The sequence below is a fragment of the Leiobunum rupestre genome, chromosome 10 (assembly GCF_980474605.1).
Source record: "Leiobunum rupestre chromosome 10, qqLeiRupe1.1.hap1, whole genome shotgun sequence".
Classification (NCBI taxonomy): domain Eukaryota; kingdom Metazoa; phylum Arthropoda; class Arachnida; order Opiliones; family Sclerosomatidae; genus Leiobunum; species Leiobunum rupestre.
The window spans coordinates 57,596,000-57,614,418 of record NC_143393.1 but is presented as its reverse complement, the minus strand read 5'-3'; the positions used below and the strand labels follow the sequence as shown (position 1 = coordinate 57,614,418).

The following is an 18,419-nucleotide window of genomic DNA, read 5'->3' as shown; positions in this document are numbered from 1 at the left end:
ATAGTATTCGCATTCGAAAACCTCACGTAGATGGCGCCACAATAAAATACAAAGTTGATCCCCCAAAAGAAAATACGGTAGATTTAAATGAATTCGATGACTAATAAATTAAAAATAAATGGTTTGGTGACACTTACAGGTTGTAGTGAACATCGGCCATGTTGGATCTGTAACTTAGAGATTTCTTGTAGGCCCATTCCGCTTCGGCTTTGCGCCCTCTGGCGCTCAGAATGTTCGCCAGGTTACCATAAGCTGCAAAGGAAAACAAATTATTTTTATTATTATTATTGAAGAAAAGTTCCGTCATCAGTAGGGATGCAACGATACGGGTACCGCCGATATAATATCGATATAATATCGGCTATTCGTGGTCGATATATCGGCGGTAAAATTGGACGATATAGCGGCCGGTCAATATATCGGCTATTCGTGGTCGATATATCGGCGGTAAAATCGTACGATATAGTGGCCGGACGATATATCGGCTATTCGTGTTTGATATATCGGCGGTAATATCGGACGATATAGCGGCCGGTCGATATATCGGCTATTCGTGGTTGATATATCGGCGGTAATATCGGACGATATATCGGCTATTCGTGGTCGATATATCGACGGTAAAATCGGACAAAATAGCGGCCGGCCGATATTAACAAAGTTAACTATCATAACAGTACTGTATATGATAAAATCATTGCAAAAGACGGTTCAGTACACTGTCATACCATTTTATTCTAATTTTTCATGAAAAATGTTTGCAGGAGCATATACGAATATATTTTCATTTTTCGTGATACATATTTTATATCACGAATAGAATATCGTTGTTTTTTATTTGTTTACACTCGTGAGTCGTAACTCCCGGTCTAAGAAAAAGGTATAACCTAGCTTCTGAAGTCAGGCGTACGTGGCGCAGCAAATCAAATAAAATATTATCATTAGTTAGTTAATCGAAAATTTTCTTAATTTAAAATAATTTTCTGAAAATATTTTACTAATACCGGTATCGGCCAATATCGGCTTTTTTACGTGCGGGTTTTTTTAATCTTCACATGAATAATTGTGGAACTTCAATCTAACCTAAATTCCAATGAAAACAGACACCTAACCTAATCTAATCTATTTAACCTAACCTAATCAAAGCCAACTCTGAATTAACACCAGACCCATCCAATTTTTGCGATGGAAATAAACGAAACACTATTTTTGCGATGGAAATAAACGAAACGCTATTTTTGCGATGGAAATAAACGAAACACTATTTTTGCGATGGAAATAAACGAAACGCTATTTTTGCGATGGAAATAACCGCAGCTCTATTTTTGCGATGGAAATAACCGAAGCTCTATTTTTGCGATGGAAATAACCGAAACACTATTTTTGCGATTGAAATAAACAAAACACTATTTTTGCGATTGAAATAAACAAAACACTATTTTTCCGATTGAAATAAACAAAACACTATTTTTCCGATTGAAATAAACAAAACACTATTTTTGCGATGGAAATTCGAACAAATGCTACTACCCCATTACAGGACCTCTGGGGGCCCTGGGTTAATCTAAAAAATATGCCATGGCAAATATGGTATATTTGCAAAAGCACTTGATAAATGAAAAACAAAAGAATGGGCATACAGTTCTATTAGGTTCGACGACGCGTGTATACCTATCAATTACAAATCTTCAAATGGCCATTGTCCCGATAAACTCCTCCATATTGTCTCGTCTCTCGAGGCATGATATAATGTATTGATTCCCAGCCAAGTTCTGTCGGTGTCAGGGGGGTTCAAACTCCATCCATTTACGCGAGCGAGAGAATAGGATGGTATTTGGCGTTCTTGGTTCGACTGCGCGCGGGATTAGAAGGCAAACTAGGCTCGCTTCCCTCAAATCGATTCGGCCCGAAATTTTCAAAGACATCGAGTAGTCCAATAATGGAGTTTGCGCCCTAACCCAACGAAATAACGGTACTATAATTAAAACGCTCTATTGAGCAAACAGCCTCGCTATATAGCGTACGGAGCGGCGAAGGGGCACGCTCCTCTCATAATGGAGCGGCCTCTCGCGAGGAAGTCAAAATGAGCCGAGTGAGTGAGCCGCGTTCTTATTTCGTCGTTAACGGAGCTGGCGAGGTGAGCGTGCGTTTCGTAAAAGTGCCCATTGCTAGTATAAAGGCCGGGGGGAAGGGGAAGGGGTAACTAAGCCCCCGACGGTCGTTTACTTTGTAGATAAAACGGATGGCAGCGAGAGAAGCTGAGCTAAATTATCGAAATTCCTTCAATGGATCAATTTTAATTAGAAACAGGCGTGGTCTCCAAATTGCAGCGATCATTTTGGCGGCTCGCTTTCGCGAAAAGAGAATGAAGATTACCGAACCATCGCTTTAAAAATAAATAAATTAAAAAAGACATTCGGTGGGATTAGGCTCATTTTTTTCACTTCGGCGCTCAATGTAGTAAAAAAGTAACAGTTTGATGTCTATCGAAGGCCGGATGGTGTAACACGTGACTTAATATAGCAACGTCAATAAGCCTTTGAATTTATTAGCTTAGCGGATACACAAATATCTCAGAGAATAGGTTGAACGTATTCCAACACTTCACATAATTATCTGAGCAAGTAGTTTCTTTGGTTTTTTTACAAAGAATCCCGCAAGTTACGTATTTAACACTCTAGCTTATTTCCGCGACTAGCCGTTTTAATTTACATAGAAGAGTCAATAATATTTGGTCCCATTGTAGTTTGACTTACATAGTTCAGATATCAGATTATTTGTATTTACGCTTTGATATTATCAGATCAGTAAATATTGTTCAAATTGAAAACTAGGTATTTTAGCATGAAACTAATTTGAATTCATTGTAATCAGAAGGCGAGCAGATTCCAGATTATCCACAGTTCTCTATTTTATATATTCTACAATTAAATGTCTTTCAAAGATTTAATTACTGTTCACTAAACTGATTCTGGTGGGATGAACAGTTCAGATCAACAAACTAAATATAGTGAGATGATCAGATCAGATCAACAAACTAAATATGGTGAAATGATCAGATCAGATCAACAAACTAAATATGGTGAAATGATCAGATCAGATCAACAAACTAAATATGGTGAAATGATAAGATAAACAAACTTAATATGGTGAAATGATCAGATCAGATAAACAAACTAAATATGGAGAAATGATCAGATCAGATCAACAAACTAAATATGGTGAAATGATCAGATCTACAAACTAAATATAGTGAGATGATCAGATCAGATCAACAAACTAAATATGGTGAAATGATCAGATCAGATCAACAAACTAAATATGGTGAAATGATCAGATCAGATCAACAAACTAAATATGGTGAAATGATCAGATCAGATCAGTTACTTGGAATAATTTATCAGATATACTGTATATTTTGAAAACAGATTGTTGGGTGAGGGAAATAGAAAATATGAACTTGATCTGACTAGCTGACTATCTTCAGATATCTGAAAATTCCACAAGAATGACTCAAAATTGCACCGCAAAAGATAAATTATCTATAGATATTAGAAAGCACGTTTTTCCTTGCGAGCTTGAGTTAATTTCGAGGTGATTGTGACACAAATTTCAATTTTACCAGGTTGTTGACTATATTATACCAATTGACTATAAAATATTAATTTTAGTGTTATTCCGGATTCTGTCATCAACTCGTGAAACAATTTTGAAGTACTCAAATCTTCAATTCTTTTATAGGAAAAATAATATTATATTTCTAAAAATATACGACTTTATAGGACTGTTTTAAAATTATATGATATTATAGGACTATATACTGCTATTTAATTTACTTACTATATGCATTTAAAAACCAAATCTATATTTAGTGAAATAAATCTTTAAAAAAAATAGAAATTATTTAACAATTTTATCACAAAAATATTACTAGTAGCTTACCATGGTAATAATAACAAAAGTATAGACTAGAATGACTTGGTATAGGAATTTATCCTATAGCTAAATCTAGCAATTTAACTGAGTGATGGGATTTGTAATGGGCAAAATATTAAAATTATAGGTTGTTATAGGACTTTTGGGAGATTTTACTAAAATATAGGATGTTATACGACTTTTTGAGGAGCTTGCTAAAATTATAGGAGTTGTAGGTCTTTTTGGGGATTTTGCCAAAAATATAGGATGTTGTAAGTCTTTGGGGATTTTACTAAAAATGTAGGATGTTATAGGTCTTTTGCAAAAAATATAGGATGTTACAGGTCTTTTTGGGGATTTTGCTAAAAATAAAGGATGTTATAGGACATTTTGGGGATTTTGCTATAAATTTAAGATGTTCTAAAACTTTTTGGGGATTTTGCTAAAAATATAGGATGTAATAGGTCTTTTTGGGGATTTTGCCAAAAATATAGGATGTTATAAGACATTTTGGGGATTTTGCTAAAAATTTAGGATGTTATAGAACCTTTTGGGGATTTTGCTAAAAATAAAGGATGTTATAGGACATTCTGGGGATTTTGCTATAAATTTAAGATGTTCTAAAACTTTTTGGGGATTTTGCTAAAAATATAGGATGTTATAGGTCTTTTTGGGGATTTTGCCAAAAATATAGGATGTTATAGGACATTTTGGGGATTTTGCTAAAAACTTAGGATGTTATAGAACCTTTTGGGGATTTTGCTAAAAATAAAGGATGTTATAGGACATTCTGGGGATTTTGCTATAAATATAGGATGTTATAGGTCTTTTTGGGGATTTTGCTAAAAATATAGGATGTTATAGGTCTTTTTGGGGATTTTGCCAAAAATATAGGATGTTATAGGACATTTTGGGGATTTTGCAAAAAATTTAGGATGTTATAGAACCTTTTGGGGATTTTGCTAAAAATAAAGGATGTTATAGGACATTCTGGGGATTTTGCTATAAATTTAAGATGGTCTAAAACTTTTTGGGGATTTTGCTAAAAATATAGGATGTTATAGGTCTTTTTGGGGATTTTGCCAAAAATATAGGATGTTATAGGACATTTTGGGGATTTTGCTAAAAATTTAGGATGTTATAGAACCTTTTGGGGATTTTGCTAAAAATAAAGGATGTTATAGGACATTCTGGGGATTTTGCTATAAATTTAAGATGTTCTAAAACTTTTTGGGGATTTTGCTAAAAATATAGGATGTTATAGGTCTTTTTGGGGATTTTGCCAAAAATATAGGATGTTATAGGACATTTTGGGGATTTTGCTAAAAATTTAGGATGTTATAGAACCTTTTGGGGATTTCGCTAAAAATAAAGGATGTTATAGGACATTCTGGGGATTTTGCTATAAATTTAAGATGTTCTAAAACTTTTTGGGGATTTTGCTAAAAATATAGGATGTTATAGGTCTTTTTGGGGATTTTGCCAAAAATATAGGATGTTATAGGACATTTTGGGGATTTTGCTACAAATTTAGGATGTTATAGAACCTTTTGGGGATTTTGCTAAAAATAAAGGATGTTATAGGACATTCTGGGGATTTTGCTATAAATTTAAGATGTTCAAAAACTTTTTGGGGATTTTGCTAAAAATATAGGATGTTATAGGTCTTTTTGGGGATTTTGCCAAAAATATAGGATGTTATAGGACATTTTGGGGATTTTGCTAAAAATTTAGGATGTTATAGAACCTTTTGGGGATTTTGCTAAAAATATAGGATGTTATAGGACATTCTGGGGATTTTGCTATAAATTTAAGATGTTCTAAAACTTTTTGGGGATTTTGCTAAAAATATAGGATGTTGTAAGTCTTTGGGGATTTTACTAAAAATGTAGGATGTTGTAGGTCTTTTGCAAAAAATATAGGATGTTACAGGACTTTTTATGGATTTTGCTATAAATTTAGGATGTTATAGGACCGTTTTAAAAATATAGGATTTTATAGGAATTATAGGACCTCTGGGGGCCCTGGTAAACGCAATAAATATATAAATAAATTGGGAAAACCACTTTAGTTACCTTTTAGACAGAAGGCCCAAAATGATTTTATTTAATAATTAGTTACCTTTTAGACAGAAGGCCCAAAATGATTTTATTTAATAAACATCCAGATTCCCCTATATGTGAGCAGTCCATTGCAACTTATAGTGAAATTCTTCACCAATTATTGCATGGCGGTCGCTATTCAGCAGACATCTTTACGTTCGGGTTTCCGTTGAAATCCAACGTTAAGATAGTTACATCAAAAGTCAAAATTGTAGCCAGAGATTCCAACAGTAGACCGGTTTCGCCTTTTTGGGGCTCATCGGTACTGTGTAGGAACTTTGGCTTTACTCGGAAATAGGCCGATATCAGAAAAAATAATAAACTGTTGGAATCTCTGGCTAAAAAAAATTGACTTTTGATTTTATTTAATTCGCGAAATTATTAATTTTATTTAATTATTAAACGCGTAAAGCTTGTTTTCCACTGGCGCGCGCAACGACGTGTTTCTCAGCTTTGAAACGTTCAAACATTTTTACGCGCGTAAAGAAAATAAGATTATGACGCGCGCTAGTGGAAAACAAGCTTAAGGAGTTATCCAGAATTTTCACCCAACGTATCTAACTGGGATCGAACGGTAATTTTCGTCTACAAAGAACATTGTTCGAGTGTGAACAGCGGACAGGCATTCCTTAAGAAAAGTAACTATGGGAAGTAATAGATCTTAAAACTGCGCGACTAGTCACAAAAAAGGCGTATAGAAAAAGCAATTGGACTCGGAAGAAAATTCATCTAATTAGGTCTAAATGAGTTCGACATGGCGTATCGAATCCCTCCAAAGAATTTCCTTCCTTTTTTACATTTTTTCTGTCTCCATTCTTTCCGGCAAGATGTAAGAAGAAGAAAAAAAGATGAGATAGAGAAGAAAAAAATTCAATTAAAGCTGTACGAAATGGCATTAGTTTTTTGTCTGAAGATTTTTTTATTTTGCATGCAATGCCTTTTTTGTCCGCGAGAGGGGGTGGGCTTCCCCTTCTTGGCCCTTTCGTCGAACGTTCCTTTCAGTCGGAACCGGGGCACTGCTTTTTTTGGGTCCATTTTCTTGTTCTGCCTTTTTTCCCTCATCAACGCGCGCGTCGCTTTGAACAAAACGAAATTAGTAGATTTAAAGTATTTTAAAACTTCCTAAAAAGACCAACGATTAGAATTGTCGAAATTATTCCGATTTAGAACAATAAATGAGTTGGTCTAGTCGGTTGTATGTAGTGTTTTTGATTTTCCGGAAAAATAAAATGCATTAAAATGCGAAAATATTCCGAAAATCGTAAAAATTAAAAAATTTAATCATAAATTACTTTTTAAGGGTTTTTCATTTTTTTTAAAACGTTTTATCGATATAAAAAGTCTAATAACAGTTACCATACTACAAAAGATTAAGTGTTAAAATGTTTATCATTTTAAAGCTAGTGTAGATGTTTAGTTTTACTTTTAGATTCGAAAAAAATAGGGCGAAAATGCCGCTTTATTTAAATTTGTAAACAATATTAGACTAATCATGGAATTAATTTTTTTTTATTTTCCGGAAAATAAAGGAACATTTTCCGACTTACAACACTAGTTGTTGTATATTTATTGGAATTGCCTTATTTCTAAAAAAAATATATATATATAAATTAAATTTTCAAACTAGAAATATCTTAAGCCAGATCCGTCTCAGATATTTTGATAGATCGAGACCACAATACTTATTTTCGAATCGAAATTCGATATTTTAAGAAGCAGAAAAATTATCCGTATAGTTTTAAACTACAATTATACGCAGTTAGAATCCATTCATTTATGTAGTTTGAAACCACAATTATACGTAGTTTGAATCCGTAGTTATATGTAGTTGAAACCATTATTATACGTAGTTTGAAACGATGAATTTATGTAGTTTGAAACGATGAATTTATGTAGTTTGAAACGATGAATTTATGTAGTTTGAAACGATGAATTTATGTAGTTTGAAACGATGAATTTATGTAGTTTGAAACGATGAATTTTTGTAGTTTGAAACGATGAATTTTTGTAGTTTGAAACGATGAATTTTTGTAGTTTGAAACGATGAATTTTTGGAGTTTGAAACGATGAATTTATGTAGTTTGAAACGATGAATTTATGTAGTTTGAAACGCACAATAACTACTCCCCATAAAAAATATCCCGAACAATAACGACCCCCAACAATAACTACCCCCTCCCAATAAATACCCCGAAGAATAACGATCCCCCACAATAACTGCCCCGAAGATTAACGATCTACCACAACAAATAACCCGAACAATAACGATCCCCCACAATAAATACCCCGAAAAATAACGATCACCCACAATAACTACCCCGAAATATAACGATCCCCCACAATAACGATTCCACAGAATAACCACCCCCAAATATAACGATCCCCCACAATAACGATTCCACAGAATAACTACCCCGAAATATAACGATCCAAAACAATAACGATTCCACAGAATAACTACCCCGAAGATTAACGATCTACCACAACAAATAACCCGAACAATAACGATCCCCCACAATAAATACCCCGTAGAATAACGATCCCCCACAATAACGATTCCACAGAATAACCACCCCGAAATATAACGATCCCCCACAATAACGATTCCACAGAATAACCACCCCGAAATATAACGATCCCCCACAATAACGATTCCACAGAATAACTACCCCGAAATATAACGATCCAAAACAATAACGATTCCACAGAATAACTACCCCGAAGATTAACGATCTACCACAACAAATAACCCGAACAATAACGATCCCCCACAATAAATACCCCGTAGAATAACGATTCCCCACAACAAGTAACCCGAAAAATAACGATCCCCCACAATAAATACCCCGTAGAATAACGATTCCCCACAACAAGTAACCCGAACAATAACGATAACCCCCAATAAATAATTTTCCAAGCACTTCATATTCCCTTTAAGTGAAACAAAGGGAAAAACCCAAAAGTGAAAAGGAAAAGTAGCGCGGGAAAGTCTGAGCCGAGAAATTCGGGCGAATCAAAGCCTAACGACGAGCTTAGACCGTTAGAGAAGAAAGAAGCCACCTTAGCAGCCTTAAAAGGGAAAATCGAAGCTCCAGCTAAAGAAAGAAAATTGGCCCCCCAAAATACTCTTTTGCTTTTATTTATCGGTTGCTCCCAATTGGTGTTTGGGGGAAAGGGGCTTGGGGGAAGGGGGTTGGTTGAAAGGGGTTTGGTCAGCGTCTCATTAGAGAGGGGAGGGCACTCCATTCGGGGGAAAAATAACTGAAATTTAAGCCTCGTTAGACCTCCTCGATACGGGTAAAGATGCTGAAACTGACGTTCGGAATTTTAATGATCATTCGACTGGAAAGTAAAGAGACACAAATCTTTGTCAGAGTAAAAGAAATAATTAAAATTTCGACGTTATGTTTTTGTCGTTCAATTCAAGTAAAAAAAGGAATAATATAGAATAACGCGAAATATGTAAAACTTAGAATATTTATTTGTCAGATTTCGAAGATTTTGGAAAAAAAATGTTTTGTGAAAATACATAGTTTGCACCGAAGGGAGGGGCCTATGGTCTCCAAGGAAACTGGGAGGACGATCAAAAATTAAAACCATTTCGCGCGTAGCTACTAAATAGGTAGCCATTTTGTTGGTAATCTCGTCAAAGCTACAAAACGTATTAGATTTATGCTTTAAAATTTTAAATGGGCCCTAAACAAAGCCAGATAAGATTCTAAGGCCGGGTTATTTAAATAAAATATCAAATTACGACAGAAATATCTAGGAAAAGAAGTTAACAAAGCTTATCAAAGTTAGCCCTTGGCGGTCATCCTTTTTACAATTACCTTCGCTATCGAATAAAATAAACAATTTTCGCTCTTCCTTGGCAGATAACCATTTTTAACGTGCAAATAATTTCTTAATCATTTGAAAATAATTAAAATCCGCAAACAGACGATTGAAACTGTTAACCCTCCCGTTTTACTAAGAAATCTACACCTTCAAAATGGCGGCAAAGAACCGTTCATTCTTGCTCAAATTAAATATTTATTCTTGGTTCTTATATCTATACTTGGAACTGCGTCATTGATGACGTAGGGATGCAAACTATTTATTACTTCAATATTACGTTTAGTTAAATTTGAAAAATATACCAACTTGTTTAAAATGAATCGTTTAGACATGTCTAAAGATAATTTGGGTGCGTCGCGTACACCACTTCACCAATTAATTTATATATTTCCGTAATTGGATATAACATCACTTACAAAAAATGGCGTTATCTCACTGACAATTTCTTGTAAGCGATCAAAAAGGTGCGAAATATTTAAATCTCTAGGATCCCGCTGAAATATCATCGATAAAAATGGAATTTTCACATAAATAATAAGATTAAATTAAAACGAAAATTTTAAAAATAGGAAGCAATGCTAAACAAAATTAAATGTTTTAATTAAAAGTATTACATTGCTAAGGGACTATTTCGTAAATTAACCTTGACAAAAAGGAGATAAATCTCTATTTTAATGTAGAGGAAAAATTGGGACTTCAGATATTCTAGGGATCTGAAATATTAATTTAAGACGAAGTACTTTCAAAAATTTGGAGAAATCACTTTGATGGTACCATTAAATTGATACACCCTGTACTAGGACTATCGAAAAACCATGCAGTGTTTACGTATCTTTTTTTGGTCGAAATATTGGGTTTTCTAAAGATCACTTTTGTAGCAATCAGGAATAAGAATGAACAAAATATCGGAGGCTATTAAGGTTTCGAACGTTTACTTCTGTTTTAATACAACGAGAGTATAAAAATGGTCAAAGTAAATAATATTTCAATTTAAAAATCATAAAAATAACGAACTCTTGTTTGGCGAGTAGCTCTTTGGCTTTTAAGAACCTTTATGGAGAAACCGATTCGATGATGAAACCACAATATTTGCAGAAAATCTTTATGAATCGGAAATTTTATTGGAAAAATGGGAAATCGAGGAACATATTCTAGGAAAATAAAGCAAACGAAATTGAAAAAATTGCCTAGTATTATCTAAACCTTAAAGGCAGAACAAGGAAAATAACCGGCTAGTGTTATATAAATATTAAAGACAGAACATGGATAATAACAGGCTAGTATCATCTAAACATTAAAAACAGAACAAGGAAAATAACCGGCTAGTGTTATATACATATTAAAGACAGAACATGGATAATAACAGGCTAGTATCATCTAAACATTAAAGGCAGAACAAGGAAAATAATAGACTAAAATTATCTAAACATTAAATGCAGAACAAGGGAAATAGTAGGTAGAATTATCTAACCACTAAACGCAGATCAAGGAAAATAAGAGGCTAGCATTATCTAAACACTAAACGCAGAACAAGGAAAATAACAGCCTACTATCATTTAAACATTAAACGCAGAAAAAAAGGAAAATAACAGGCTAGTATTATCTAAATACTAAACTTAGCACAAGGAAAATAACAGGCTAGTATTATCTAAACATTTAAGGCAGAACAAAGAAAATAATCGACTAGAATTATGTAAACATACGCAGAACAAGGGAAATAATAGGCTAACATTATCTAAACAATAAACGCATAATGTGTTCAAGGAAAATAATAGCCTAGTATTATCTAAACATTAAACGCAGAACAACAAAAATAATAAACTAGTACTATCTAAACATTTGACACAGACTTTTATCGTCGTGTACCCTGCTTTAACACGAAAGGTATTAGGGCATGAACGCGGAACAACGAATTAAGAAAAGTACTAGAAGGTAAGCAAGCGTGTAAATTTAATGTAGTAGGTGGCGCCATCTGTTATCAGTCTTTTAAACAAGAATTTGGTTTTTAACGGGAAATCAAGAAATAATTTGAAAAAATATAAGAAACATTTATAGCCAAATGGAAAAATAGGAAGTGTTAGAGCTAAAAATAGTCATTATTCTCGAGCATAAATAATTACGTTCTGTGAAAATAATTTAATCAAAGTTGGAAGAAAGTTGATTCGATCTCCTTAATCAAAACCTATTTTCTGCAGAAATAAAGCTAAATTAATGGACCGTAAGAAAATCTCGGACAGGATAAATAAAAAATTCGACTAGCCAAACACGATTTCTCAATAATTTTAACGCTACGCCAAACTATTAATCATTCAACCAAATCTAAAAATTAGACGAAAATTCAATGAACCGTTCTAAACCGGTGATTCTTCATGGCGAGACCTAAAAAACATCTACGATTTCGACCGCTGAGGGGACACCCGTACCCTACCCACAAATTTCCTATTCACACTATAGAAATACGGCCATTGTCGCCATAGGCCGTCGCTATTTTTTTTTAATAAAAAATGAATCAACCGATTTTTTTTTTATTTTCAAATATTAAATTACTTTCTTTTCTGTTTTTTTAACGGATATTTCACTTTGGCCAGTTAGCTTATCATGAATTAAATGAATCCTTAATTAAATTTAATTACTATTAAATATTCAATTTGCTAAGATTATATATTTATTTTAATTGTTTAAGAACCTAATTCTTTACATTCTTTATTCTTCCATTTAAATACATTGTGTTTAAAATCATAATTTAAATCAAAATGAATTAAATAATACATGTAAAATCATTATCTGATCAATAGATGGCCTTAGACCAAAATCCCGTACACTTCGTCTGAAATCGCAAAATCTTTTAACTCTCGCTATGGTAAATTTGCATTGAAATTCCAAAATCACTTCAAAAAGTAATGATAAAATCGCCAAAATCTCTACGAAATCCCGAAATCCCGTACAAAATAATGGCAAGTGTCCGACCCCTCGCTTCGACCTCTTCCGTTTTTAAATACGCAATTTTCAAATAGGAGCATCCACAGATAAACAACTAAAAATTAGACGTTTTCTGTCTAATATCGTTAGTCCTAAAAACCTTTTAAAACAAGGTTGACATGACCTTTGGAATTACGAATGACGGTGGTTGGGGAACTTAAAGCAAGTGTCAGCTCTAGGTGAAGTAGCTCTTTTTTCAACAGATGTCGCTAGCGTCGAAATCAAAACAAGATGCTAAAGCTACATTTTGAGTTTTTTGACCCAAAAGGCGGGACATAAAAGTATGCTTCGCGTTGATTGGCTAGTTTGTAAATTTGTCAATAACTTCAATTATAGTAATTGTTTACAATATATTTTATATGGGATATATAAATTAGGTTAAAGTTCACTAAGCAGAGTAAAAGGGGTCTAAATATAATAATCTATAATGGCTCTCTGACGACGTTATTGTTTCGCTATTTTGAATTTTAGCTTCCTTGGCCATTAATAGATGGCTCCACGCTCTCCACGAAAGTCGCTTTTTTTCGAAGATTCGGATAGATTCATGGCCATCTCTAATAACAGGGGCCTTTTCATAATACAGGTGGCAATGATAGAGCCGACAGTTGCTTTAAGTCACGGTGTTACTTGAAATTCAATTTTTAAGTTGGAAAATAATTTTATGAAAACACTATTTTTTTTCTAAGCGCTTTCAAGCTCTTAGAGGTTAACGGTAATAGTGAGTGTAGGGAGCTGTTGGCTCGCGTGGCATGAAGGGCTTGGCACCACCCGGCCACCTGAAATAACGGCTTTAAAAGTCGCCTGATGACTTAGGCCTAAGGTGGTGCCTTGGGTATTAATTAGCTTAGCTGATTTTTATTATTATCAGCTTTACTAAAAAAATTTAACTTAATTTAAATGTTTACAATGCTTTTTGGTATGTTTTGGATAAAAACGATTATAACCTTGTATTATATTAATTACTTTAATTTTAAATACAACGAATTGAACGATCCATTTAATGCTTAAGATACATGAAAATGACCAAAGTTCAAAGGTGAACGTTCTACGGGTCGTACACTATCAAAAATCATCCACGCATTTTTGTCAAAATGCAAAATCCGAGATTTGCCGACGATATACGAAAGCCATAAAAAGAATTGCAAAAATCTTGAAGTGTCCGACTGCTCGTAAACGTTAGCGCCGTTTCGTAAACGATCGTTTATTTTAACGGTCGTTGGAACTGTAGTGCGAACAAGACATCTCCTAAAGATGGCACACTACGCGTCGTCGAGAGTTGGAAGTCCACCAGGATCGTCTATCCGTGAATGACTAATATTCTTGATACGATTTGGGCGCGCTCTAGCGACGAGACCAAATACTAGACAACGACGGTACTAGAACTCAAAAGAGGGGATGGAAACGGAAAATTTGGCAGGACATCCGAAGGGCCGCCAAAGTCTCTTTATTTAAATTCGGAGATAGTCCCGAGAAAGTGGGAGAATAGACAAAAGTTCACGGTTCGGCGATCAGGACTATTTTTCATCTGCCGCTTCTTGCCCAACCGTAACTACATAATATTTCAAAAAACGAAATGAACGATTATTCTTTGGCAGAAAAGTTTTTGCCCATTTCGGAAGAAAAGAAAAGTCGCTTCCATCGTCCGAAGAAAGGACCCCATGGCTGGGCATGATCGACTCATTTTAGAGTCACTCAAGAGGAGTAATGATTTAATATCCTTATTTAATTTGTTAATGAGTGTGTTCATCGAGTATAAAAAGAGAACTGATATAAGACATAAGGGGTTAAACTTAGAAATGCTCGCTTTGCTCAGAAAAACATTTGCTCAAATTAATTAATGAGGAAATTAGGTAATTAACAAATTGTTATCTTAAGACCCTCAGCGGGAGAGGAATGAGCTAAACTTATCACCATATAATGAGCAGATATGAGATAGTTTATTAACTTAGCCGGTTTGGAGCGAGTTGATCTCGTATTTCGTAAAAAAGAAAAAGGACCGCTATTTACCCAAAACTCGGCACGTTAGACTCATTTTCGAGCGACTCAAGAGAAGGAAAGATTTAATATCCTTATTTAATTGTTAATGAGTGTGTTCATCGGGTATAAAAAGAGTACTGATATTAGCGTAAGGGGTTAAACATCGAAACGATCGCTTTGCTCAAAAAAATATTGATCAACTTAATCAATGAGCAAATTAGCTAATTAGAAAATCGTTATCATAAAACTCTCAACGAGGAAAGGGATGAGATAGAATAATAACCGTATTTAGAGTACCCGGTTTGGAGCAGAGCCAATGTTAAGCGATCACGAGCGGCTGGCGAGTTGAGCTCGTATTTCGCAAAAACGCCCAGCTCTACTATCTTCTTCCGTTCTTTTTCGCTGACTTTTATCCCCGCCCATTAATATCTCCTTCTTTCATTTTAAAATTCATGAAAATATTTCATCGTCCCCTTTAGAGGGACATAGAGAGAACGTCGGTAGTTCCAGTAGTGGCCGCTTGATGGGGTGACTCACGAGCGAGCGTTTGAATCTTAATACAGGTCGTTAGGTAAACTCAAAATAATTATATTATCATTTATTTTCAAGAAAATTCAAGGAGGATTTAGCCGTGATTAATTTCGCGTCAAAAACCAGAGCGCCGGAAATTTCTCAAATCTTCGCCAGTTCTCCTTCACTTAATCTCCTTCTCCTCTTCAGAGTCATCTAGCGCCCGGGAAAAAAAGTAGGGTGACGTTACCGCCATCTATGTTCGCGGTTTCGAGAATTTTCTTTGCCTCCACCAAGACAAAATGCCAACCACAGAGATTACTTTTAAAAAACAGATTTTGCCGGTGGAAAGAGGCATTAAAATTGAAGTATCACTTAAAAAACAGAACTAAAAATAAAATTTAATTTACCGAACTTTTCACAAATTTTTTTTTAAATCGGCTTTTTATACAGGGTGTTTCAAAAAGTTACGCAAAACGTTTAAGGAGTTGTAGGGGGTGAGTTGAGAAGTGTGCCTGTTTATTCCTCATTTTCCTACGATGAGATAAAAGAGCGCCAGAGTGCTTCAAGGTATGGCCTACTAGCCCCTGGAAGTAGGCTGCAACAAGCGCAAAACCAAGCAGCAGGGAAACGCGAACATTAAGGTTTGGGTTCGTGTGATAGGTAAAAAAGGACTTTGTAAAGAAATCGAGGTAACCAGCGTAAAAAAGTAAACTTAAACAGTATTTAAAGTCGTGATGGACCGCGATATCTCATCACTTTCAAGAAATTAACTTCAAACATTTATTGTAACTTAAACAAAATACACATTTCCCTACTTTGTTTTTCTGGGTTTAATTAATCTCATTGCACATTTCTTATTTACTCGTTGGTTTTTTGGTATTTATCTCGATTACCACGCATTCTCAAATTCATCGTACCCCTGAAATCGCATTTCCCTGCTGCTTGGTTTCGTGCTTGTTGCAGCCTACATCCAGGAGCTAGTAGGCCTGAGGTTATATTCCCTTTAAAATAGCTGGAATTTCCACGCGGGGAATCTTACACGCTACTAAACCGAAAAGAGAAGCTAAGCCTCATCATGAAAAACGTCAAAACTCGCCGCGTAGCAACGGAAAGTCAAATAGGTTACCTTTGGGCGGGTTGATGTCAATTCCCGAACGGTACAGACTTTCTTCGCTGTTCCAATCTTCGTTCCGTTTGATAGTTCTGGCACTGAGGGCCGCCCCGGCCAACAAGAAGGCCACGGCCAGCGCCTTTCGCTTCCAGTTCGACACGGATTCGGCGGCACTAAAAGTCGAGCCGTCGTTGGACAGCGTCGTATCGCGCGGGCTCTGCTTCCGGTACAACTGCTCGGCTCCCAGGGCGACCAGGAGACAATAGCCCATGCTGGGGATGTAGAGGACGCGTTCGGCCACCACGAAGCCCACGTAGAAGAAGAGGTTGGTCGCCGGCACGAAAGGCAAGAGCATCAAGGCCAGCGAGAGGAATAAGGCGTCCGTGTGTCCGCAGCAGCCACCGTAGTTCGAAGCCGACGACGGCCAATGGCTGGACCTCGACGAGCCGCTGCGCAACGTCCACGAGAAAGGCGACCACGGCGAGGCGTTCGGGGACAGCGCCCACGACCACAGCGCGCGACTGACGCTCTTGCTGGCGGACGCGGACGACGCGCCCGCGTTGCCGGAGTTCGTCATCACGTTTCTGTACTCGTCTCCGCTATTGAAAGAAGCGAAAGCTACAACGCCTCCGTTGACGCGCTGATGCTGACCTTGACTAGCGCCGCAATTATTATTTAACTGCGCCGATTGGTTCGACGAGTTCGCCGACGTCAGCCCGACCAGGGACTGTTTCTTGCCGTACCGCACCGAACCGTTACAATGTTGAAGATTCGTCGTCATCTTAGACTGTCCGTAACCTAGGCACGACGTACAATTACTCGAGGACTGGTAAGCGGAAGGATTGGTGGTGGTGGCCGCTAGGGAACTTCCGTTTCCGACGTCACCTTGTTGACGGTAGGCGAAGGCACTGGGGGATACGTGACTCGAGTACGAAGCGGCGGAAGAATGGTGGTAGCCCGTGTCGCGTCTGGCTTGCAATTGTCTGAGCAGGCGGAGGACGGCGTACCACAGGCCGGCGTAGAAGCACAAGGAGGCCGCGTTGCGCGGGTCCGTCAGCGACGTGACCAGCGGGATGGACTCCATCGACCAGTCGAAGCTGAGCCATCGAGGGTAAAGCAGTAACCAGAAATTGTAAGCGGGGAGGAAGAGGAAGGTCAGCGTCCTGGTTAACGCGCTTTCACTGTCCGCGGCCGGGTTGTCCGCCGGCGCGAAGTCCGGAGGTTTAGAACCCATTAAATGAAGACGGGCTCCGACTAGTAACACCGCGGCTCCAAGCAGATGCAGTAAGCCTTCTCGCAGCCCTTGGTAACGCTTCTGCAAACGGAAACACGCATTAGACAAATATCTATCCAGGGTTCGTACAAAAGTTTTGCATTTCAAATCTCTGACTTATCCGGGTTATCCCCGATTAATTTTTGGCAATATCCCTGACCTTTTTCGTAATATTCCTGCTAATTTTAAATATTTCATGTTTTCATAGGTAAAAATACAAAGTGAAACAATATTTTTTTAAATATCACTAACTGAATTATACAGTGTGTTTCAAAAGGTAATGCAAAACTTTTAAGGAGTTGTAAAGGGTGAATTGAGAAGTATGCCTGTTTTTTTAACATTTTCTTACGATGAGTTAAAAGAGCGCCAGAGAGCTTCAGAGTGTGGCCTACTAGCCCCTGGAAGTGGGCTGCAAAACCAAGCAGCAGGGACTTTAAATACTGTTTAAGTTTACTGTTTTACGCTGGTTACCTCGATTTGTTTACAAAATCCTTTTTTACCTATCACACGAGGCCAAACCTTAATGTTTGCATTGCCCTGCTGCTTGGTTTTGTTGCAGCCTACTTCCAGGGGCTAGTAGGCCACACTTTGAAGCTCTCTGGCGCTCTTTTAACTCATCGTAGGAAAATGGGGAAAAAACCGGCATACTTCTCAACTCACCTGACCTTTTTCACCAAATTGGAAATCCTTAAATTATCTTTGACCTTTTTCATTA

General features: G+C 36.4%; 1 protein-coding gene across 1 annotated transcript in view; it reads right to left on the bottom strand.

Moving 5' to 3' along the window:
* Positions 1-18,419, bottom strand: part of LOC149926271 (protein O-mannosyl-transferase TMTC2-like) — a 297,023-nt gene that overhangs the window by 55,516 nt on the left and 223,088 nt on the right. The window contains exons 5-6 of the mRNA XM_090160875.1: positions 16,447-17,746; positions 138-252 (exon numbers count right to left, since the gene is read on the bottom strand). Coding sequence (XP_090017001.1) covers positions 138-252; positions 16,447-17,746 — 1,415 coding nt within the window. The remainder of the gene's footprint in view (positions 1-137; positions 253-16,446; positions 17,747-18,419) is intronic.